Source organism: Pinus tabuliformis, chromosome 5_2, assembly GCF_031772625.1.
Source record: "Pinus tabuliformis cultivar Carrire ecotype Pingquan chromosome 5_2, CPIR1, whole genome shotgun sequence".
Classification (NCBI taxonomy): domain Eukaryota; kingdom Viridiplantae; phylum Streptophyta; class Pinopsida; order Pinales; family Pinaceae; genus Pinus; species Pinus tabuliformis.
The window spans coordinates 559,991,714-560,016,121 of record NC_142306.1 but is presented as its reverse complement, the minus strand read 5'-3'; the positions used below and the strand labels follow the sequence as shown (position 1 = coordinate 560,016,121).

The 24,408-nt window shown below is 36.8% G+C and overlaps 2 protein-coding genes across 2 annotated transcripts; both read left to right on the top strand.

The window, feature by feature from the left end:
- Window positions 1-1,106: 1,106 nt before the first annotated feature.
- Window positions 1,107-3,021, top strand: LOC149160198 (endoglucanase 23-like). Its single transcript, XM_089434536.1, has 7 exons — window positions 1,107-1,268; window positions 1,382-1,471; window positions 1,584-1,676; window positions 1,766-1,927; window positions 2,015-2,129; window positions 2,242-2,405; window positions 2,496-3,021. Exons 1-7 carry the CDS (start codon window positions 1,107-1,109, stop codon window positions 2,820-2,822), a joined length of 1,113 nt encoding a protein of 370 aa, XP_089290662.1. The 3' UTR covers window positions 2,823-3,021.
- A 918-nt stretch (window positions 3,022-3,939) lies between these two features.
- LOC149160197 (transportin-1-like) lies at window positions 3,940-6,355 on the top strand. Its single transcript, XM_089434535.1, has 4 exons — window positions 3,940-4,014; window positions 5,726-5,815; window positions 5,985-6,062; window positions 6,209-6,355. Exons 1-4 carry the CDS (start codon window positions 3,940-3,942, stop codon window positions 6,353-6,355), a joined length of 390 nt encoding a protein of 129 aa, XP_089290661.1.
- Window positions 6,356-24,408: the final 18,053 nt, after the last annotated feature.

The following is a 24,408-nucleotide window of genomic DNA, read 5'->3' as shown; positions in this document are numbered from 1 at the left end:
AATGTTTATTACAGAAAATGAAAAAGTAGTGGCATTTTTGACTTGCACACTTCCCTGGTCTGTTTTTCTTTGGGGTTCATTTCTTTCACTTTTTTGACCATTTATTTATTTTTTTACCCTTTGATTTTTCTTATAGGACATACCCTCTTTACATTTTTTACATTTTTTGATCTTTTGATAATATGGAAACCTTTGCAACAAGGAAATGAATGAACATATTATAGAGCTCATCAAGTCAATCATGAAATATGACACCTATTGATATAGGAGCATAACAGTGGCTCCACTTAGGGATGTCTTTTCCTGGTGGAAAGTCAAGAACAACAGGTCAGATGGCCTTTTGAATAACTTAGATTATGCTCTGAAATTTCCTTTCGCTGGTTTCTTTATTGTATATATGACAGCACACTTGTGAAGCTTAGGACTTTCTCTTCGGGCTTCAACTCCAACAAGTTACTATCCAATCCAAACTGTGACATTATCGTGTACATGTTAGAGTCAGAATACATTTTAAAAAACTGGATCAAAGTAATGTTTCAACATTCGACCATTCACTGGTCCTTCTTCTATTTCTGTGCCATCCAGGCTCTTCAGAAAGTAAATATTGTTCCCTTGCAATGCCTGGATGATAAATGGCCCTTTCCACAGGAAGTCAAACTTCCCATGTTTTCCTTTGTCTTCTCTCCTGGAATCCCATCTTAGAACTTTGTCTCCAAGGTAGAAGTCTTCTGCTTTGGTCTTTTTATCAAATATTTTCTTAAGTTTTTCTTGTAACACTTGGGATCTTTGGTGCACTTCTTCTCTGGTCTGCTGCAAATGGATGGTCTGATTACGCCGTAAGGCGTTCCCTCTGGAAGGAACTCCCCTCCATGCCGCGGTGTCTTGTTATGGACCCTTAGATCGATTGTTAGACGATGGAATAAACTCCAGCCATTAGATCGTCGGTGAAAAATGTTGTAGGCTATTCAGATTATTGGAATGTTTTCAACAGTTGTCACTCAATGATGGGCCTTCCCCTCAATTTTGCCATCCCCTTCTTCATTTCCATTCCCCCTCTCCTTCCATTAATTCCCTCGCCGCTCTTTCCACTTCCTCTCTCTTCACCAATGCATCTGCGCCCTTCTACGCTTCAATGCCCACCTTCATCTCCTTCACTAGAAGGAAGGCATTCATTCTCTGTTCAGCAAAGAGAGGCCAAGCGATCATCGGCACTCCATGTAAGATGCTTTCGATCGTTGAATGCCCTTAAAGATGGATCTGATCAGAATGTATGCAATTTTTGCTCATAATATTCCTGCTTTAAACCCGCAGATCAGATAACTGGTTGCACGGTTCAGCTTTTCATATGATTTCAATGACCTAATCACTGAACTGAATACAGGTTGATTTGGTTGGAGGATATTACAATGCAGGCGACAACGTAAAATTTACGTTTCCAATGGCTTTTAGTACTACGCTGTTAGCCTGGAGCGTGCTGGAGTTCGGTCATTTAATGGGCGGTGAGATTGGTAATGCCATTAATATTGAATTTAAGTAGACCGCTACTTATTCATTCCATTCGTACGCGTATTTGTCCTCCATAGCTCTTCGACTTTGCAGACAGATACAGGGGATCTTATTGTGACAGCCTTAAGTCTGGAGTTTGCTCATTTAACTGCGGCTTTGATGGATACCAAGTAAGTTTTCTGTTTCATTTATTCTCACCCGGAAAAGTCCCGTCAAAATACCCAACCTAACTTCCAGTTAATACTAATGGGGATTTCAGGATGAATTGCTGTGGGCTGCTGCATGGTTGCACAAAGCATCGGCCAACAATTCGTATCTGCAGTACATTGATAGCAATGGCAAAACACTGGGAGACAATGAGGAGTTACATGAATTTGGATGGAACAATAAGCATGCTGGCATTCATGTACTGCTCACCAAGGTAATCACTCCATGCAGCTTCACAGTGCTCATATCAACTGTATTGAATTTCAAAGCCATCTATACTCGTGTATCTTTTTATACGCAGGAGTATTTGTCCGGGAATGGATGGTTCTTAAAACCATACAAGGGATACGCTGACAAATTCATTTGTGCCCTCTTTCCTCAAACACCTTATCGACCACATGTTCAATACACACCAGGTTCCCCTAATAGACTCTCTTTCTTTTTTTCCCGGGATTTTGTATGTTTGTTGTGTACATCGTGCTGCTGCGGGAAGATGAATAAGCTAATTGGAGAGATGTTGTGTTACAGGTGGGCTCATATACAAAAGTAATGCAAGCAATATGAAGATTGCGACGTCAGTATCGTTTTTGGCATTAACGTATGCCAAGTACCTGAGCGACGCGTCTCGAGTGTTGTGGTGTGGGGGCGTGGAGGCAACTCCGGCAAGGATTCGCGCCTTTGCAAAACGACAGGTAGGTGCACCACCTACTTCACTATAACTGGTTCTTGGTAGAAGTCAAGAATGCATTTGACATTGGTGTATCGCCATTATGGAGTTGCAGATTGATTATATATTAGGGGATAATCCTCTGAATTTATCATACATGGTGGGATATGGCTCCCGCTTCCCCCGACGGATTCATCATAGAGCCTCATCTCTGCCTTCTATTGTCGATCACCCGGAATTCATTGCATGCAAAAGTGGGTTTCGTTACGTCCATAGAAATGGTTCCAATCCTAATCTTCTGATGGGAGCAGTTATTGGAGGACCAGATGAACACGACCAGTTTCCAGACGATCGAACAAAATTTCGGCAATCGGAGCCCAAGATGTACATCAACGCTCCTCTCGTTGGCGCGCTTGCATTTTTCAGCGCACATCCATCGTGATTTCCCAGAGATGCTAAATCCTGACACGTTTCTTTACATTTTCTCAGAGGGTGGCATTTAACTTTTCATTTCTTTAAATTTTCTCAGAGGGCGGCATTTAACTTTTCATTTTCTTTAAATTTTCTCAGAGGGTGGCATTTAACTTTTCATTATGGATTCTCAAGAAATAAATCACGAATGTTTCTAGAAACAGGTTGAATGAATCCATACATTCTGGTTTGCCTCGTTGTGTCTCCTTTATAAAATGTGAAAAAAGAGTATTACAATACTTTTTCACACATGCCATCTGATCAAACAGCATATAGTTCTTTTTATTATTGGGTAAGAATTTGTAGCAGAAAACTGTCTTTCAAATCCCTTTATAAAATGAGGACATGGTTTGGGTTATTCTATTTCAAGATATTGTAGCAAAAAGCTGTATTGCAAGTTGCAAGGGATTTATAGATTTGGATTAGAATTCTTTTTCATATCTGCGATGTCACTGCTGCTTTTTGATTATATGGTGCCTTCCCTTGTTTTATAATTATCAATAATAATTGATCTGCATTTTGTTTGGTGAGATGTGAGGCATCTATGGGATTTTAATTAGAACTTGATTGCTTTTTGATTATATGGTGCCTTCCCTTGTTTTATAATTATCAATAATAATTGATCTGCATTTTGTTTGGTGAGATGTGAGGCATCTATGGGATTTTAATTAGAACTTGATTGCCTGATTTTACTTGGCCTTATTTTAGATGCATCTACTAATAGCTTGACATGTGTGATATGTCACATGGACAGGGAAAATCTGTTGAAGTACGATAGGCAGCAAGACTGCTTTTGAAAAATAATCTAAGGACAAGTTTTCATCTGATGATTGCTTCTTATCAACAATATATCAAATCAGAGTTGCTACCTTGTCTGGGGGCACCAGATAGACACCTCCGTTCAACGGTAGGAACTGTTGTCAGTGTTATTGTTCAGCAAGTACAGGTGTGGGGTTGGCCATCAAAAATATATCAAATCAGAGTTGCTACCTTGTCTGGGGGCACCAGATAGACACCTCCGTTCAACGGTAGGAACTGTTGTCAGTGTTAATGTTCAGCAAGTACAGGTGCGGGGTTGGCCATAATTAATGCAGGCACTGGTTCAATGCTTTGACAACAATGACTTTAATCATATGGAAGGTGCTCTTGATGCACTATCAAAGGTAACTCAAGGTCTCACTTTTGGCTCTCGGTCTGTTGTAATATATTCCCAGAGTATATTTTTTGTTTATCTCAACAGATTTTATGTATTTCATAAGAATTCAAAGTTGTATGTTTAAAATTCTTTTGCCTATGTTTCAGAGAGCTGCATTTAAAACTGGATTTGTTCTTTTGGATTTTTTTGGAAATTATCATTTTTAATAATAGATCTAAATTCTAATCAAGCCATGAGAGTGGAGTAGTTATGGAATTTTCTTGTTTGATGAGTAATAATGTCCCAGATTTCGTTTGCTGACACTTGCATTTCTGAGAATCCCAAAGGATTTAGGAAACACCCCCTTACCCCCTCCAAAAATAAAAGAAAAAACTCGTTAACCTATATTCAACCTTTTGGTCACAGCTTCTACTGTAACCAATTCCAATTCCAATGTTTGTTAGATTTTGGAGTGCACACTTAGAAATGAACAATTGATAATGGAGAGAATATGAAATTTTATTTTATTAATGATGTTGTAGCAATAATATAAAATCTTTCATGTATATCATGTCATTTATAGCACCCTTCAGAAGTGAGGGAAATTTCTGAATGGTCGTGACATTTTTATCCTGTTAACATGGAAGATGTAACTGTTTAAGTTGCATGAAGGTTGTGAGATTTGGATCATTGCCATGTGAAGGTGGTGACAAGAATGATCTAGTTGTGTTGTTTGTGGTTGCACAATTTCTCATACAAAAACAGATCATGAATATGCGAATTTTAAAGCAGAGTACATTGTTATGTAAGCATTTGAATTGATTTTAGTTTTTTTTTAAAGTAGATCCTGGGCTGTCTTTTTTCAAGGTTGCCATTTTAAACATATTAAGACTTGTCTGCCTTTCTCTCATATTGCCTTGTTTTAAAAGTCATATAAAGTAAGTTTCTTGTGGAAGTAATGGGCATTTGTCTATCATTTCCAATACAGAAGTAGAAAAGGTTGCAGCAAACAATATATAAGAGATGCTATGGGATGTAAACCTTGTTTTAATGTTTTTCACTGTTGATTTTAAAAACTTTTGAACAAGGCAAATGGTTTTATTGTCTGCCAAAGATTTCTCTATTTTTGGTAAATGCTTTTTAAAGCTGTATGAATGGTTCTGCTCATGCAAGGGATATGTAATTCATAAGTAGATGTTTTGCATGCAATATAATTCGTTCCTTTAAGGATTTAATATTCATGGATTTGAAAGTTCCTCTTGTTTGAAGGGGAGCATGTGGGTCAAAAATAGTCTCGATACATGTACTTTAATACATTCTCTCTAAGGTTTTTATCAAGCACACTTGGCATATCCAAGTGATCTTTCAAAAGGTGTTCTTTAATTAAGGGCAGTCTTGCAATATGGGTCGGGGAATGTATAGCGAGGCTAGAAAGAAATTATCCCAGCAGGAATAGTGAATGCATTGGGATTGTGCTTGAGGTGGACGGGGAAATCGCGGGGTGGGGGGGATGTGGTTTTGAAATGGGAATATTTTGCGGGAGTTTATGAGATCCATAATGTGCATGGCAGCTGCAATATATCTCTGCTTTCAAGAGAATGAATTGGATATGAAATCATTTGACCACAGCAATGCATGGGGATGAGCTTTCTAAGTGTTGATTCATTTTTACAACTTTGTAGTAGGTTTTGTACAACAGGGAGCCTATTTATGAACATAACAATGTGCTGCCCACGTAGATATGTGAAGATATACCAGAGGAACTAGATGCTGATGTGCCAGGTTTACCAGAGCGAGCTATCAATATATTCTTGCCCAGATTATTTCAGGTAAATACCATTGGAGAATTTGTTCTAGATTGTTGATAGCATTACATAGTTGTTTTGTCAGGATTTGATGGGAAACTAGCATAACTCATTATCAAAGGAGAATGCTTTATGTTGGTTTCAACTTCCAACTAAGCTCCAATGTATTTACAACCTTTTAATTGCTTTGCAGTTCTTCCAGTCACCTCATGTTTCTCTCAGGAAACTAGCACTTAGCTCCGTAAATCAATTTATTGTGTTTATGCCGACAGTAAGTTTCTCTGTAACCACAATGAAATGTGAAATAACAGTCAGGGTCTAACTGTCTACATATCTTTATGCTGTTAAACAAATGCAATGTATTAGATTCAATAAGAAAGTTAATTGTTTCTAAGGTTTATATTTTTGTGCATGCAGGCCTTGTTAATATCAATGGATCAATATCTTCAGGGCCTATTTACTCTTTCTCAGGATCCTGCTCCTGAAGTGAGGAAACTGGTCAGTTATCGTTATTTATCTGCCATTATCTTTGCTCTTTGTATAACGTTGGTCCTTTCATCCTAGTGCATGCAGGTGGACGGGGAAATCGCGGGGTGGGGGGGATGTGGTTTTGAAATGGGAATATTTTGCGGGAGTTTATGAGATCCATAATGTGCATGGCAGCTGCAATATATCTCTGCTTTCAAGAGAATGAATTGGATATGAAATCATTTGACCACAACAATGCATGGGGATGAGCTTTCTAAGTGTTGATTCATTTTTACAACTTTGTAGTAGGTTTTGTACAACAGGGAGCCTATTTATGAACATAACAATGTGCTGCCCACGTAGATATGTGAAGATGTACCAGAGGAACTAGATGCTGATGTGCCAGGTTTACCAGAGCGAGCTATCAATATATTCTTGCCCAGATTATTTCAGGTAAATACCATTGGAGAATTTGTTCTAGATTGTTGATAGCACTACATAGTTGTTTTGTTAGGATTTGATGGGAAACTAGCATAACTCATTATCAAAGGAGAATGCTTTATGTTGGTTTCAACTTCCAACTAAGCTCCAATGTATTTACAACCTTTTAATTGCTTTGCAGTTCTTCCAGTCACCTCATGTTTCTCTCAGGAAACTAGCACTTAGCTCCGTAAATCAATCTATTGTGTTTATGCCGATAATAAGTTTCTCTGTAACCACAATGCAATGTGAAATAACAGTCAGGGTCTAACTGTCTACATATCTTTATGCTGTTAAACAAATGCAATGTATTAGATTCAATAAGAAAGTTAATTGTTTCTAAGGTCTATATTTTTGTGCATGCAGGCCTTGTTAATATCAATGGATCAATATCTTCAAGGCCTATTTACTCTTTCTCAGGATCCTGCTCCTGAAGTGAGGAAACTGGTCAGTTATCATTATTTATTTACCATTATCTTTGCTCTTTGTATAACGTTGCTCCTTTCATCCTAGTGAATGCAGAAATTACAAAGATCTATATTGTTGGATTAATATCTTGTGCATGTTCAATCATCAACTAGTGAAAACATTGGTTGTAGAAGAGAACACGAGAATGGTGAGACACTAAGGTTAGACAGGTGTTTGTGTGGTTATTCCATGTGCTATTTTTGCTGCATCAACTATCCCAATAAATGATAAAATGTCGAGCTTTGCAAATTGCCTTGGCTGTTGAAGATGAATTTCTGCGGATTGTTTATCTTCAAGAATTGTAACTGCTATTAGTTGCATCCTCAATTCAGGAGCTCTGCTATTCCAGTCAGAAAGTGAAATACCAGAGTTCTATTTCAAGTGAGTAGCTTCTTAGAAGCTAGGAAAAACTCTTAGCTGACATTGAGGCGCAACTTGGGAAGGTGATATATGGTGTATTATTGTTGCAATGGCAAGGGATGGATTTTTATTGCTGGTTGGACCAAAAGAAATTGATGCAAATCGATATTAGCTACTTATTGATAATTTTGCCCACTGAGTTCCCTGAGGTTGAGTATATTGCTTTCCTTGCTTATCAAAGAGTATTGCTTATCAAAGAGTATTGATTCCTTTTCAATTTCAACATTCTGGATAACCAAATCTAGTTCTCTGTAATCATTGCAAAAGGGGGTCCATTATCATGTAGGGTTTGAATTGTTATTATCCTCTTGTTGCATGCTAATCTTGATCATCTTGTTCAGCTTCTAAGGTTCTTAGTGGCCTATCCTTTTCAGATCCTTTGATTAACACTATATATCTCCAATCTTGTAGGAAGGTCATCAAACTCTCCCTTTTATCTGCCATGGTTGGCTAGGATTAAAATTTCAAAGGGAGTAGCCAGAGGCATGTCTTATTTACATGAAAGGAAGTTTGTTCACACAAATATTAATCCAAGCAACATCCTTATAGGCTTTGACATGGAGCCATACATAGCATATTTTGGGCTAGAAAAGCTACTGGACATTGCTAATGCCAAGTATAGTAGCTCTGCTATCCACCTAAGGAACCTTGAAGGTATATTTTCAGGGAGAAAACGCTCCACTGGCTCCTGCCATAGCCTGCAAACAACACCTGATTTGCTGAGCAGTCTAGGCACATCCAAGAACTTTGTATCTCCTTACCAGGCCCTGGAGGCATTGAAAAATCTCAAACCCAACCAAAAGTGGGATGTTTATTCCTTTGGGGTTATTTTTCTGGACATTCTTACTGGGAAGCCACCTTCAGATAAGGATTTTACAGCATGCGGTCAAAACTTTGTTAATGACAAGCATCGCCTTTTGCACATCATAGATCCTACTCTTCAACCAGAGGTTGAAGGAAGGGAAGAAATCTCAGTGTCTGTGGGGATTGCATTGAATTGTGCTTCTGCTTCCCCTCAAAAGAGACCATCAATGAAGGAGGCATTGCATTTTCTAGAAAAAATGCCATCATCCACAACTGATTAACCAATTCTTTCTTCCTATGTATCATCCTTGCTTTGACATAAGTTGGACAGAGATGAGGACTTACACCCACATTCCGTATTCAACAACTCTACTTAGACATTGCCATAACTGACATAGACACCTCTATGATTGGGAGTCAGACAAACTCTGTTGTCAACTCAGCTGCTTATGAAATCTCTAGAGTCTTCTTAAAAATTTTAGTATTCTACAGTTGAGGATTGTAGCAAAACTCAGGGATCAAACTTAACTCCATGCTTATGAGGCATCCGCGTTCTCACAGTTTACTTGCAGCTCATTCTCAATTTTAATGGGAAGGTGATATATGGTGTATTATTGTTGCAGTGGCAGGGGATGGATTTTAATTGCTGGTTGGACCAAAAGAAATTGATGCAAATCAATATTGAAAATTAGATTTATTGGTTCAGCGATAGTTTGCATATACAAAGAAGAAACTGCTCCTTTTTTAGGTTAGAATATTTATATATATACATGTTCATCTCAGCAACAAATGATAATCTATCAAAACCATGAGAGTGCTACACAACTTCCTTCATAAGCCTTCTTAGGAAGACCATGAAATAAGACAAGAATACCATGAAATAAGACAAGTGACCCTGTGCTTGTATTTGTATCTTATTCTACATAACATCTTCTTACCTAGCTAGAGAACAATTGGCTGCAGCATTTATATAAGTTTCTATGGAATGTTTCTGCTGTTATATATTGAACAGGTCCATTATACCGTATTATTGGATTTTGCAGAGCCTATCCCTGTTTTCTCTTCTTTAGAATATATATCAACCCTTTTGTTTTGTTTCAAGGATATGTTGCAGTTTATTTCATTTCTCTTTTATCTTTAAGATGGATATTTATCTTTTTTATCACCACGTTCTCTGTGGTTCATTTAAATTGGATATTTGTCATTTTGTTCACTAGGTTCTCTGTATTTTGTTATAACTAGATATTGATAATTTTTCCCACTGAGTTCCCTGAGGTCGAGTATAATGCTTTCTTTGCTTATCAAAGAGTATTGCTTATCAAAGAGTGTTGATTCCTTTTCAATTTCAGCGTTTTGGATAACCAAATCCAGTTCTTTGTAGTCATTGCAAAAGGGAGTAGCCAGAGGCCTGGCTTATTTACATGAAAGGAAGTTTGTTCATGCAAATATTAAGCCAAGCAACATCCTTCTGGGCTTTGACATGGAGCCATACATAGCAGATTTTGGGCTAGAAAAACTACTGGATACTGCCAATGTCAAGTATAGTAGCTCTGCTATCCACCTAAGGAACCTTGAAGGTATATTTTCAGGGAGCAAACGCTCAGCTCCCGCGATAGCTTGCAAACAGTGTTTTAATTTAGAATAGAATTATCATGGTAAATTGGTATAAGAATATTAATAGAAAAAATCACCTAGTTATAAGCCTAAATATTGGCAAAGGCTAATTCTTCATGTGGCATAATCAATTAGCCATGTTATCTTGCTACATGATGCAAAAAAATGACCCATGGATCCTAATACTTTTTAGGGCTCTTTTTCAATTCAATAGGCCTTTCTTCTTCTTCTTCTTCTTCCTGAGATGGTAAAGATAATGACTCAAGAATGACTCTAAGCTTACTAGATAACCAAATTCTCAACATACCTTGCAATGCATATTTGTTACACCTCTATTATAGACCAAGACAAATGTAACAAATCAATGTACACTAGTGCATCAATATGATTGTTTTCACATAAGGCTTGATCATTAAAAGGACATTAAGGTTTGTACCTTTTGGGACAATTGCTAGTATAGTCAACATCAGAGAAAATACAAACGACCCAGAATATGAGAGAAAATACAAATGACCTAGATCCATTAAAACCTTGAAAGTTTGTTCATGGACTCTCTGAATCTGGTATAAAATGTGTGCTGTATTTGAAACTTCAATTTTCCATTAAATTAATGGGACATGAATTCCCACAAAGCAGTTCAAAAATGTGCAATTAAGTTGAGCTTTCATCTTGTCATTCAATTGATGGACACTCAATATTAAATATAAGATAAATATATAGGAGTAGCATGTGAGTGTTAGATTTATAAAGAAGATTCTTTTTATTATTAATAAAAATATAGATAGTTAGTTTCATTTTAAAGGGTTATAAATATGAGTTATAAATACAAGACTTAATAGGTTGTAAATATTTTAAGTGTTGTAAATATGAGTTATTAATTGTTTTTACTCAAAATCTGATAAATAGCAATTTAGCAATTTCTTTTTAATTGAGTGACTTAAATTCATGTTTCTTTAGGTTGAAGGTAAAGCCACTAAAGTGCAAAAATTGTGATGCCAATAATTAGAGGGATTGTCATCATGGGGTGATAATAAATTTAATATTCCAAGAAGAGGAGGTAGTAGTAGATTCTAAATAAATTAGCAATGCAACAACATAAATGTTTGCAACAAATTTAGAGAGATCCACCTTGTTGAATAATGCACACACTACATGGATAATGGATTTCCACACTTTATGCCTTACGGCGTTTTCTTTGCAACATCTGGTGCAAATGCTAGTTTATTCTCCTTTGAATGTCATTGGGTTCCACCTAAGCTTTTTGCAGTAATTTCATTATAGGGACTCCTAAGGATGAAGGAAACACAGCCTCCATGCCATAAACTAACTCATAAGGGCTAGTTCCAATAGATCTTTTTGTAGTAAGTCTGTCTGCCCATAGTGCATTTGTAAGTTTCTTGTGCCAGTTTTTCTTGTTCTCTTCCAACAATTTCTTAATAATATTAATCAAGATTTTATTGGAAGACTCAGCTAGACCATTACCTTGAGGGTAATAGGCTATGGAATGGCCTAAAGTGATATGGTATTTGTTAAAGAAATTTATCACTTTCTTGGACTTGAAGGCAGCAACATTATCAGTTATGATCTTTTCAGGACAGCCAAATCTAGACAATATGTTGGTTTCTAAGAATCCTATAATCACTATATCATTGGCTTGTCTAGAAGGAATGGCTTCTATCCATTTAGTGAAATAGTCTGTGGCAGTGAGGATCCATTTATGTTGGCCAGAAGAGGGAGGATGGATTTCTCAAATGAAGTCCAAACCCCATTGTTGAAAGGACTTTTCAGTGGAAATTGGTCTCAAGGGTAAGGGTAACAGTTTCCTTTTGCCTTAAAAAATTGGGCATTTATGGCAAGCAGTGACAAATTTCTTTACATCAGCGAAAAAGGTTGGCCAGTAAAATCCAGCACTTAGGATTTTGTTTGCAGTTGATTTCTAGTAAAGGTGTCCATCGCAGTCCCCTGCATGAAATTCTTTGAGAACCTTGTCAGCTTCTTCTTTTATTAAAAAATTCAATAGAATACCTTCATGACTTTTCCAAAAGAGAGCAATATCTAAAATACAAAATTTTGAAGCTTTCATCTTTAAAAACCTTTTCTTTGTTCTGGATAACCCTAGAGGAGCCTGCAGGTTTAATAATACATGAGTTATATCAGCATACCACAGTGATTCTAAGAAGGCATGGATGATTTGTGGAGTCACTATCTCTTGTTCATTATCCAGATCATTCATATCCAGGGCTTGAAAGTTTGTTTCAGTCATGAGTTTAGCCAATCCCTGTACTTTTATAAGCTTTGTAGGTTTTATTTCAATATCATACTCCAATACATTAGCTATCCATTTACCTCGTTTGCCTTCAATTCCATCCTAAGTCAGGATGTCTTTGACAACAACATTTAGTACATAAGCTATTACATGGGAGTACAATATATAGACTCTGAAGTCTTTAATAGCTTTTACCAGTGCAAAAGCCTGTTTTTCCATGATTTTGTAATTTAGAGGGGCATCTCTAAGTGCTTTACTGAAAAAGGCTATGGGTTTTTCACACCCTTGATCATCTTTTTGCAGTAAAACAGCTGCTATAGTGTGTTCTGATGCAAATGAAAAAATTATGAAGTCTCTATCGAACTTTGGACTTGTAAGGACTGGTGTTCTGGTCAAAGCCATTTTAATTTCTTCAAATGCTTGTTTGGCTTCTACTGTCCATTTAACCTTTGAATCCTTTTTTAACATATTGTTCAGCAATCTACTTAATTCAGTCAAATTAGATATGAATCTTCTTAAAAAGTTAATCTTTCCTAGGAAAGCTTGAAGTTCTTTGACACTTCTGGGGTGGGGTATTTGTAGAATAGCTTCTATTCTAGCAGGATCAATTCTGATGCCATCTTTGGAGATAATATGGCCTAACAATTTCCTTCTTCTAGACCAAACAAATACTTTTTAGGATTTAACGAAATACCATACTTTTTGCATTTTAAAAACACTTGTTTGAGATGATCTAAATGTTGCTGATCTGATTTGGAAAATACAGTCAGGTCATTTAGATATATAACCAGAAAATCATGAATTTCTTTTGCAAAAGCTATGTCCATTGCTCGTTGAAAGGTTACCCCTGCATTCTTAAGTCTGAATGGCATTTTAACATATTTGAATGTACCCCATGGTGTTGTAAATGCAGTCTTTTCCTGGTCATCAGGATGAACCAGAATCTGATTATACCTGAAAACCCATCCAAGAGTGAAATCCTAGAAGCACATACTACCCTTTGTAAAATATGATCCATCTTAGGTAAAGGGTAATTATCTTTCAAAGAAACATTGTTTACATTTCTTAAGTCAACACATAATCTGATTTCTCCTGTTTTCTTCCTGGTAGGCACTAAATTAGACACCCACTCTAAAAATTTGATTGGATAAATTATCCCTGCATCATGGATTTGTTTGATTTCTTTTTCAATTGAAGGAAGCAGTACAAGTTAATTCTTCTAAGCTTTTGTTTGAATGGTTTTTTATTTTCCTTAAGGGGTATTGTATGTTGAATTACATAGGTGTCATAAGATTTCAGGTCTTCATAGCTCTAGGCAAAAACATCCTTGAATTCTTTGATTAGTTCAACATACTTAAGTTTTTTATCAGGGGGAAAAGATTTGGATAATTTTACCATTTTTGGCTTTTCTTCAGTTCCTATGTTATAGTCTTCAATGTCTGCTTTTAGAGGTTCCATCTTGGGTTTCTTTGGAATATCGTTGAAATCAAAGAGATCTTCCAAAGGAGTTAATCCTTTGGGCAAATTATTGTCTTTCAAATTGATAACTTTAGATTCTCCTTTAAGAATCTCATCAACATCTATTTCTTTAAGATCCTGTATTTCCTTTTTGGTAAATTTCGTTGGATGAAGCATTTGTGTTGCATTTTCTGCTGAAATGTCTGTTTCTATTTGATTTGTTGGATCAAACTCACTAATTGTATCTACATCTATGTTAGTGCTAGAAAATTCTTCTTCTAGGGTTAAAAAATTGTTGATTTGATTATCACTGTCAAACACTTGCCAGTTCTTTACATTATCAAGTATGGCTGGCCTGTGTCTAATTTCAGTTGTGAATTGATGATTTGATTCAAATGGTAATTTACAGGTGCTGGCAAACGTTGCCAGGCTATGAGCTTGCAAGTTATGTTTTCTCGGGATTTTGGCAAGCTGAGTTTCTAGAAATGTATTGAGGATCTCTATAGTTGTTCCTCTGTACTCTCTTAATCTGGGATCATTTGTTAAGAACTTCCCTTTTATCTATTGAATGATTAAATCAGAATCTCCTAGGACTGACACTCTAGTTGCTCCCAATTTCTTGACCAGTTTAAGACCTAGCAATAAAGCTTCATATTCAGCCATATTATTAGTGCATCTAAAGTTTAATCTGTAGGCATGGCCTTCAACATGATTGTTTTCAAGGTTGTGCACCCAGACTCCTGCTCCTGCTCCTAATTTGTTCACAGAACCATCAAATTCTAAGTACCAAAGGGTTTCATGTTCATAATTAGTATTTGGAGTTTTAGGGATCTGTTTAATAGGGAGATCTGGTTTTTTGGTTTCTTCTGGTTTATCTGATGTTTCATGATTTTCAAAAATTTCTTGGATTAAGACACTAGACTTTTCATTTGCAATTTTTTATGTTTCATCTGCTAAAACTTTTATTTCATGTGGGGGATCAATTTCAGCATTGTGAAGGATAAAAGAATCCATATCTGAATGTACTGAGTAGATAGGGAAATTTTGAGGTTTCTCTTGACTACTTACTACATACTTCATTAAGGTTTCTCTGTATAGTTTCTTGGGTTGACCAAACACTGAAATACTAGCGTAAGATATGTCTAACTGTAGAGATCCTTGAAGCTTTTCACCCCAAGATCTAGACAATAACATGCCATACTTTGGTGGAATATCAGCTACTACTATGTCCATTAATATGGTTTTGGCAGGATATTGGTCTAGTGACACACATATGTCTTTGATTAAAAGCAAACATTTGACCTGACTTGAATCAAAAGAGAAAAGGTCTTTATATGGCCTGGTGATGTCAAGGTCTAGTCTCTCCATTACAGATTTAGGCATTAAGTTATGTGAAGCACCAAAATCATACATGGAATTATGAAGTATTTTAACATGTATGTTTAAACTTATATAGAAAGGAGGAACTTCTCCATCTACTGTTTTTCCATTTACTCCAGGGCCAAATATCAATTCAGGCTGGTCATCAAAAACATTTACTGAATCTTCATTCACATAAATTTTGAGTGATCTGCTGATTTGACTTCTGTAGACATCATGTCTAGCTAATTCTGATAATGGAACAGCTATATTTAGTTTGCCTACTTCTGTCTCAAGATTAAAAGGTTTTTCAGTCTGAGTTCTTGTATTTCAGACAACTGGATTTTCTTCGTTTCTCTCCTCTTCAGGAGTGGGATTATGGGCTGAAGTTGTTTCCAAATCAAGTTCTAGAGGCTCTCCTACTTTTCCTTTAGAAGGAATAGAAGTGGAAGGTTATCTATTCTTTGGTTGATTATCTGATACATCTTCAACAATTGGGTTATTAGGGTTAGGACCTGTTCTAGAAAGAATATGTACAGGGGGGGTACTGATCTTACCTTTGTTAGGTTGCTTGGTATCTTTCTGTTTACTGGTTTCAGGGACATCTATTCTTCTGCTCCTCAGATTGTATTGTTTGTGGACTTCATAAATGGTTGTATCATATCCCTCCCTAAAGTCAAATGATTCACCTAACTGGGTTTGGAATTGTTTAAGAATGTGAGCTTATTGATCCTCTTGGGTCAAGAAAACTTGTTGTCCATTGTTGAGTCCCATCAAATTAATTTGAGTGTCTTCTGTTGGTTCATCAGAAGTTGAGGCTTTAGCATAATTTTCTTGAAATGGGGGCCTAATATTTTGGTCAGGCCCTGTCTTTCCAGTGTTAGGATTTTGGTTCTTCCCGAAATTTGGATTTCTCCTAGTATTGCCTAGTTGACCGTCCCAAGGGGATTTTCTCTCGATTGTTTCTACCCTATCTCCAAGTCTATCCATTCCTTTAATAATAACATCTAATTTCTTTTCAAAGGCATAATGTTCTTCTTTGAAAGGTGTCCTCCTTTCAACTCTGGCTCTAGATCGTTTAGATATCAAGTTGGCCTCAACACTGACAGTTATACTTTGCATCTCTTCTCAGTTTCGAGGAGCTCTTTCCCTAAGTTGGTATGCCATATCAGAATCAAATGCATCAGGGAATTTGATCAAGGCCAAATCTGGAGGACATCTGAGATTTTGAGGAATAGCATTGTAGACATTATTGAATCTGCTACAGTAATCTTGGACAATTTCTTGTGTGCCTCTTCTTAGGTTTTCATATTCTGATAAAATGCGGAGAGGATCTTTCGTCTTTTCCCATCTGTTCAAGAAGGTTTGATAAAGAGCTTGTGGGTCATTGATACTGTTTGTAGGGAGGGCTCTAAACCATGTTCTAACATCTCCAGTCAAAATTTGAACAAATACTTTCATTCTAACATCATCAACATCAACCTCATATATTTCAAAATAGTCAGTCATTTTCTTGGTATGTTTTTGAGCTGTGTAAGTGTCAGTACCTTCAAAAGAAGTGATTTTACTTTGATAGTCTTGGGGCATAGCCCTTGGATTGGCAGGTAAGTGCAGGAGAGTCTATCGGTTTGCCATGGTTGCAGAAATAGATGTGACAACTGGAGGAGTAGGGATAACAATGGGAATGTGTGTTGTAGATGGAGGAGTGGAAGGGGTGGCTGATGGTGAACTTGGAGAAGCTGTAGTAATCACAGAAAGGTTTGGTGTTCTTTCAGAGGTAAGCTCAGATTGAATGGAGTTCTGCAAATGTCTGTCAAGGTGTGAAGTAACAACTTCAATCTACAAATTTTCAATGAATATTGGATCTTGAACTGTGTGGGTTAACCCAGATTCTGAAAAGGTCACAAATGAAGAGCTTTCCAAATACTCATCAAAAGGCTCGTCCTCAAGGTAGATCCACTTCACAGGACAGGATCTTGATCTGTATAGAGGTCGAGAACTAGCAGAATTTTCTTGGCTCTCTTGTCTTCTAAGAATCCTAGGAATCAGGTTAGGAAATTCAAACACAGGTGGGGGATTAGGATCGGGATTTGATCTGGTGTAATGAATCCTTTCTGAAGCCAAGTTTGTAGGTGTGTTTTTGGTTTTTTCTTGAAATAGATTTGACAATACAACTTTTACAGTCTCTTCTAATAAGTTTTATATGTGGGAATTTTGAACCTTCTTAAAGACTTATTTGAAAAGAGGAACTGATCAAGTATTTGAAACCAACTGTCCAACCTATAAGCTAGACTAGAGATAGACTGAAGTAGCATTCATTTACTTCTGAAATTGCAAAGCAAAAGCATTTCAAAGGCTACCTGGCTAACTTCAGGCTCTGTCTGTAGCTTATACAGAAAACAATGGTAACAAACAAATTATTTAGTCCCCAGCGGAGTCGCCATTGATGTTATCACTCAAGTTTTCCCAAAAGTTGTAAGAAAGGGAAATGAGGCCGAGGTAACCACAGACCAATCTTTTAGATACAGAATCTAGCAAATCTGTATTCAGAGAGGGCTCTCTCTTTACGACTTAGATTTGTTTTTAAAGGTATTAGGCTAGTTATGAAGTTTAGGAGTTTTGTTTGAGTTTGGGTGGTGAGATTCAATAGAGCAGAGAGGTAAGAGAGAGTAGTTCAGTCCATTGGGCTAATGGAGTCAAAGAAGATGGCTTTCTGGATTGGGTTTCTTAACAGAGGATGGCTTCACAGAGCAAGGTAGTCAAACAGGGAACAAATAAAAGACTTGAAAAAGATGGAATGGGCTCAAATGGGGTGAAGGGAAGTTAAGAGTCCTTCAACCTATTTAAAGAGGGAAAATTGGACAATTACTGATAAGGAGCAGTTAAGTATTCTTTAGCAAATAATCAACAAGAAAGAATTAGGAAACAAGAGAAATTAAGATTTCACTGTTTATCCTAATTCTGAAGAAAACACAAAGAACAATAATGACTTGAAAACAGAGTGCAATCCAACATATTTTGAAATTAAATCTTTTCTTTATCATTTAGATTGTGAAACACTGACGATATAATAAACAAGAAAACTTTAAGACACAAGATATAGAGGACTTATTGATCCGGTGGTTGATTCAAGAAGTCTGTGACAAGTCCTCTGCTTCAATTCTTCATCCAGTAAGCCATACAACAGTTGATTCCAACAGCTCTTTATTCCAAAAATTCAATATTACAGCAAAGTCTACGAATCCACCTCTCAATACTCCAATGGAGGGGGTATTTATGGAAAAAATTATAACAAATATCTCATAACAGAGTGAGATAATATCTAGGATGACTAAAAATAGCTTTACAAGTAAATAGAAACAGCTAGCCTTGAAAATAGGGAAAAGATGGAATGATGTTGTGCTGGTCCTATTTTTGTTGAATGTGCTGGAAGCAGACCCTAGGATTCGGCTTGCAGCTGTCTTCTTCAGTTACTTTGTCCTAGCTGCCCTATTTTTACGGATACTCTTTAACTACTCTGATACTCTTCGACCTATTTTGACCCCTGTTCATAGCTGTTTGGCGAATTACTCAATTTGGTGAACAGCTCCATCTGGTATAATTTTCAGTCGAGAACCGAAAATTGCAGGGTTTCATGGCAAACTGGGTAAATACTTGCGTAAAAGAAGAAAATTGTATAAATGCAAGTCTAATGGTAGGCTGCGGAGCTCGTCGCTGTAGTCTTTCTGGTCAAGTGGCGATTTGAGACTGAACTGTTGGCCTTGTTCGTTGTTCTGTATGAGAGATTGGGGTGCAGGGTATAACAATGAAAAACCTATTTTGCCCGTTTATTTCAACAAAACAAAGGTTGGTGTGGTTTTTTGCATTTAATTGGGCAGATGATGTGAGCGAGTGGATGACGTCAGCGGAGGGCGGATGACGGATGATGTGGCGGATGATGTCAGTGGATGATGTCAGCAAAAGGCGGTAAGCAGTTTGATCGCACCGCTTTTGGGGATGGGTGGTTTTGGGTGGAGGGCGAGCGATCACATAGACTGCGTGACGCGTGGCGAGAGTACGGGGGCAAAACTGTCTTATGATTGCGAGTTAAAAAGCGGTCACAAGGGGGGTCGCAAAATCAATGTAGACCGTTGGATGAGCGGGGGATGATCGGACTGCGGACGGGCAGAGGACATGGCGGGGTTTTAACAACCGCGGGCTCGGCGTGTTTATTAAATGATTTTAATAGTTTCAGGCGTATTTCTATTGGTCGGGGTTGGTTTATTAATTACTCGGGGGTTAATTAATCCCATATGGCGCGGCGAGAAGGCTATTAACAAATTTCAAATAAACCTATTAATCCTTGTTTAAATGTATGATTATGGTCGTAATCAATCGGGGGTGGGAATACATAATATTCGGGGTTTTGTAATATATTTATATAATATGGGAAAGGTAATATGGTGCAGGGTTTATATATTTAGAAGTTAAGAGTTAATATGAAATTGAAACGGAATGAAAAGCGCCAAGTTTTAAAAACATTTCACATATATTTAAACTTAGGCTCTAAAGGGGAAAAAAGGGGTTTTTCATATGATATTGCACAGTTTTCCTAAGTAAAATAGGGTCTTTACTTAGGCAAACTTTACGAAATGGACTGAATGGTTTATGAGTGATATTAAGCACAGATCTTAATACTTTTGGGGGTGTTAGTGAATGATTAGGAAAAAGTGTGAAGGGGATTTAGTTATGTAACCTTGCCTCACTTGAGCTGCACCAAATATAATGTCTGCCTTGCACTTGTGATAGAGATAAAGATTAACACATTTAGAGACATAATCTATCACAAGTATCATTTTGCAACACCATCAACCTACCTTGCCTACTTTGGCCTAACATTTTTTCTTCTTTATTCGGGTGCACTTAGACTGGAAAACCCTTATCAATCTTCTTTTCTTTTCATGGTAAGCCTACCTAAGTCTGCACTTATTACATCCAAGGGCTCAGATTTAACTGTTGAGCTCCTTTTTATTTACTCTACCTATCTACTTATCTGCCAAGATTGAACAGTTTGGTCAGATTTTATTCTCTATTTCTAAAACAGGAAATTCAAATATGAACTAGCCAAGATTAAGCTGTGTCTAGTCAATTTAACGTCTTAAATTGCTCTACATAAATTATCAATCCGGGTATCGTAAAGTGATGAAGTGTGGTGCACTATATGTGCTTAGTTAACCTTTTTCTTACTTCGTTGTTTTATAGTTTATTTTGTTTATAGTAATGGTTTTATAAACAAATGAGTGATTTGTGTGTGTATGGTGGTTTCTAAATGAGTGTTCTAAATGAGTGAGTGTGTGTAACTGGTGGTTTCTAACTACCTTCTAAACTTGCAAAGAAAGAGCTTGAAAGAAATAACTTGAAATGAAACTGAAAGCAAAGCATAAAAACCACTTTCTAATGGCACTAGTCACTACTCATGCTGCTGCAAAAAAAAGTAAGAAAAACCACTTTAAAGACCAATTATAATGATCATCTCTTCCTAACTCTTTGCTTCCAACATATAGTACTATGTGAAACACGATTAAGAAGTAGTTAGAAATAAGTCTAAAAAGTAATCAAGCTCTAAGATGACAAATTATAACACCACTTTGCCTTTCTCCAACATTCTGCTTCCAACATACATTGTAATGTGTAACAAGTGAAGAAAGAGTTAGTGATATAAGTCAAAAACTACTCAAAGCAAGCTGTGATTTATTAGTATTCTGATCTCTTAAAGATGAACAACTTATGATAAGGAGACCATCAATATGTTAGCATACAACTTGAGAAACTAAACTTAGAAATCAAGCTAGAAAAATAAAATAAAGGCATCAACTTATGAATATGACAACTGAAAATACCATTAGAGATAAAGCAAATACAACAAAGACATCTGTACAAGGCGGGGGGCCCCTACCACCTATGAAATCAAAGCAAAATTAAACACACTTGCATAAATTAAAATTGCATGAATGAAAATCTAATATACCTTACATTCTACAAAGCAATATTTACAAAATGAAATCTAAGCTACTTACATCCTAATATGCTCCATGACATCTACTTCACATCTCCTTCCATGTTGAGAACATCAAAGCTTTATTCAATTTCTTCAAAAGTACAAAGTACAAAAGCTTTCAAAAGCCATGGGACTAACAAGCTAAAAGGACTAAGACAAGACTAAAGGAAAGACTAGCAAATGAAGGAGAGAGATCTCCTATTTATACAAAAAGATGAGAGCCATCTCATTAATGATAGTCCATGAATCTCTCCCTCTACCTCTAGAGTCCTAATCAAAATAGCAACTGATAAGACACATGTCTTTTTAGAGTTACAATACAATTAGGAGATGTGACACATATCCTCATGATCCCATGATTCTTTCCAACCAAATTCGAATTTGGCCTTAGAGTGCCACATAAGGGTCTTCTAGAAGCCTCCTTTCAACCTACACATGTCAACAATCTCAACCCATTTGTTAGGTATAAGCATATGCACATTATTTTCTAATGTTTAACCACAAATTCACTTAAAAGGCTTAGAAATAATAAATATTGGAAAAACATAAAGGTGGCCCAATGATAATGAAAGTGGGATGAATGTGGTGACATAGTAGTGAAATGGAGGTGAAATGGAGGTGATATAATGGACATAATAGTGAAAGTGTAATGGAAATGAATGACATTTTCAAGACTCGACAAGCTGTTTGGCCATTCATCAATTGTGTCATAAATTAACAAGCTGCACACAATGCTTATTACAGAAAATGAAAAAGTAGTGGCATTTTGGACTTGCACACTTCCCTGGTCTTTTTTTCTTTGGGGTTCATGTCTTTCACTTTTTTGACCATTTTATTTATTTTTTTACCCTTTGATTTTTCTTTTAGGGCATACCCTCTTTACATTTTTTACATTTTTTGATCTTTTGATAATATGGAAAACCTTTGCAACAAGGAAATGAATGAACATATTACAGAGCTCATCAAGTCAATCATGAAATATGACACCTATTGGTATAGGAGCATAATAGATACCTGAGAAGGTCCCCATACATCTGTATGCACAAGATCTAATTTTTCGCTCTTCTTTTCTATCCCAACTCTGAGGAATATGACTCTCTTCTGTTTTCCATAAACACAATTCTTAGAGAATTTTAAATCAACATGCTTCAAACCTGGCAACAAATTTCTTAACTAAAGAATCTACATCCCCTTCTCACTCATGTGCCCAAGCCTATGACGCCACAATGTTGTATCTACTCTTGTAGGGGTTAAAGCATTAACATAATTAGAAATACCATTGCATAAATACAATGTACCAACCTTTTCTCCTTTTGCTATTACCAGGGCTCCTTTAGTGACCTTCTAGGTTTTATCTGTAAAAGTAGTTACACAGCATTCACCTCCCAACTGCCCTATTGAAAACATATTTTTCTTCAGATCTATAACATGCCTTACCTCCTTCAACATCCATTTATTTCCATTTTGTTTTTTTATGAAAACTGTACCCATTCCAATGATTGTACAGGGTTTATCATCACCCAATCGAACCTGTTCAAAATCTCCTTCAACATAATCATGAAAATGTTTCATATCAGGTGTGCCATGGAATGAGGCTGCTAAATCTACCACCCACGCATCAATAATATTTTCTAATGAAAGAATCAAATCATCTTGCAACACATCACCTGTCACATTCGCTTCATGATTTTTTTCTTGTTGTGCGTCTCCTTCTTCTCCCTTCCGAGACTTGCAGTCTTTCTTCAGGTGTCCTTTCTTCCCACATTTCCAGCACACTATCCCCGATCTGGACTCGGATCTGCCTTTCTTTGACTTACTGTGATATCCTGGGCTCTTTCCTCTTTCCATTTTTCTTCCCCTAGTCTCTGCAATCAAAGCATTACCTGATGTCTCACCGGATCTTTTCGATGCAATTCCTCGCTAAGGATTGCACTGACAACATCATCAAACTTTAAAGTACTAGATCTAGAGATAGAGTTGCTAATAGCCATAACTAAACCATTCCAACTTTCTATAAATGAGCACATAAATAATAGAGCCCTAACTTCATCATCAAAAGTTACCCCTAGGAACTTAACTGACTCATAACTGTATTAAATTCATTTAAATGATCAGCAATAGATCCACCTTCTGACATCTTCATATTAAATAAACGCTTCATAAGAAATACCTTATTTGAGGCTAAGGGTTTTTCATATAATTTGGCCAATGCCAACATTAAACCCTCTATTGTCGTTTCATTTGAAATAGTAAAGGCTACTGATGCTGCTAAACACCATTGTATTGTTCCAAGTGCCTTTCTATTGAGAATATCCCATTCTGTGTCTTTCATACCTGTCGTCTTCTTTGTCTTTCCGCTGAATGGTAGGTACAGGTCTTTCTGATACAGATAATCTTCAAACTGCATCTTCCACAACTGTTAGTTTTGGCCGTTAAATTTTTCTACCATAAACCTACCATCTTCTTCCATTGCTCCCACTCGAACCAGGAACCCTTCTCTCCTACGAGTTTATCAACCAAATAGACCTTCGGCTTTGATACCAGTTGTTAGAAAATTATATATTATAGAGAAATGGAACACATAAAATATTGTAGAAATATAAACATAGAAAATGTATAAAACAAGAGAGACACAGATATATGTGGTTCACCCAATTTGGGCTATGTCAACAGAGAAACATCCAGTCCTTCCTTTTATATTATCCAACAAAATGAAGAGATACAACCTACAGTAGATCCGTTGTAATTCCCTCTTCACTCTCAATCTCCTCTCTCTTCCTCGCTCAGAATATAGATCTGCATAGACGCAATAGAATTCCCTCATATATAGCAAGGGGTTGCCTTCTAGGGCAAAAAAACCTAAATTAAGACTAACTTCTACCGTCAAATCTCTGCCTAATGAACGACCCAGATTGACTATGAAATTACAACATTTTACAAGGCAATTTTACATCTATTTTTAGCTTCGGGGGCGTTGCCCCTGATCCCCCGCTGGGGGGGGGGGGGCCTCCAAATAATTGTCGTCCTCCCCCACCCCCCCCTGGACCCCCATGGAAGCGTACATTTTATGGGCAGAATTGCCACCACATTACGAACTGGGGTCTAATGCGACGATACCTCTGAATAAAGAAGATAATCAGGCTCCACACCCAAAATTATCCTTCCCACTTTTCATTCGTAGGGTCATTATAATTACTTAATTAATTACCTATAAATATACTTGTGCATATACGTGTATGAAAA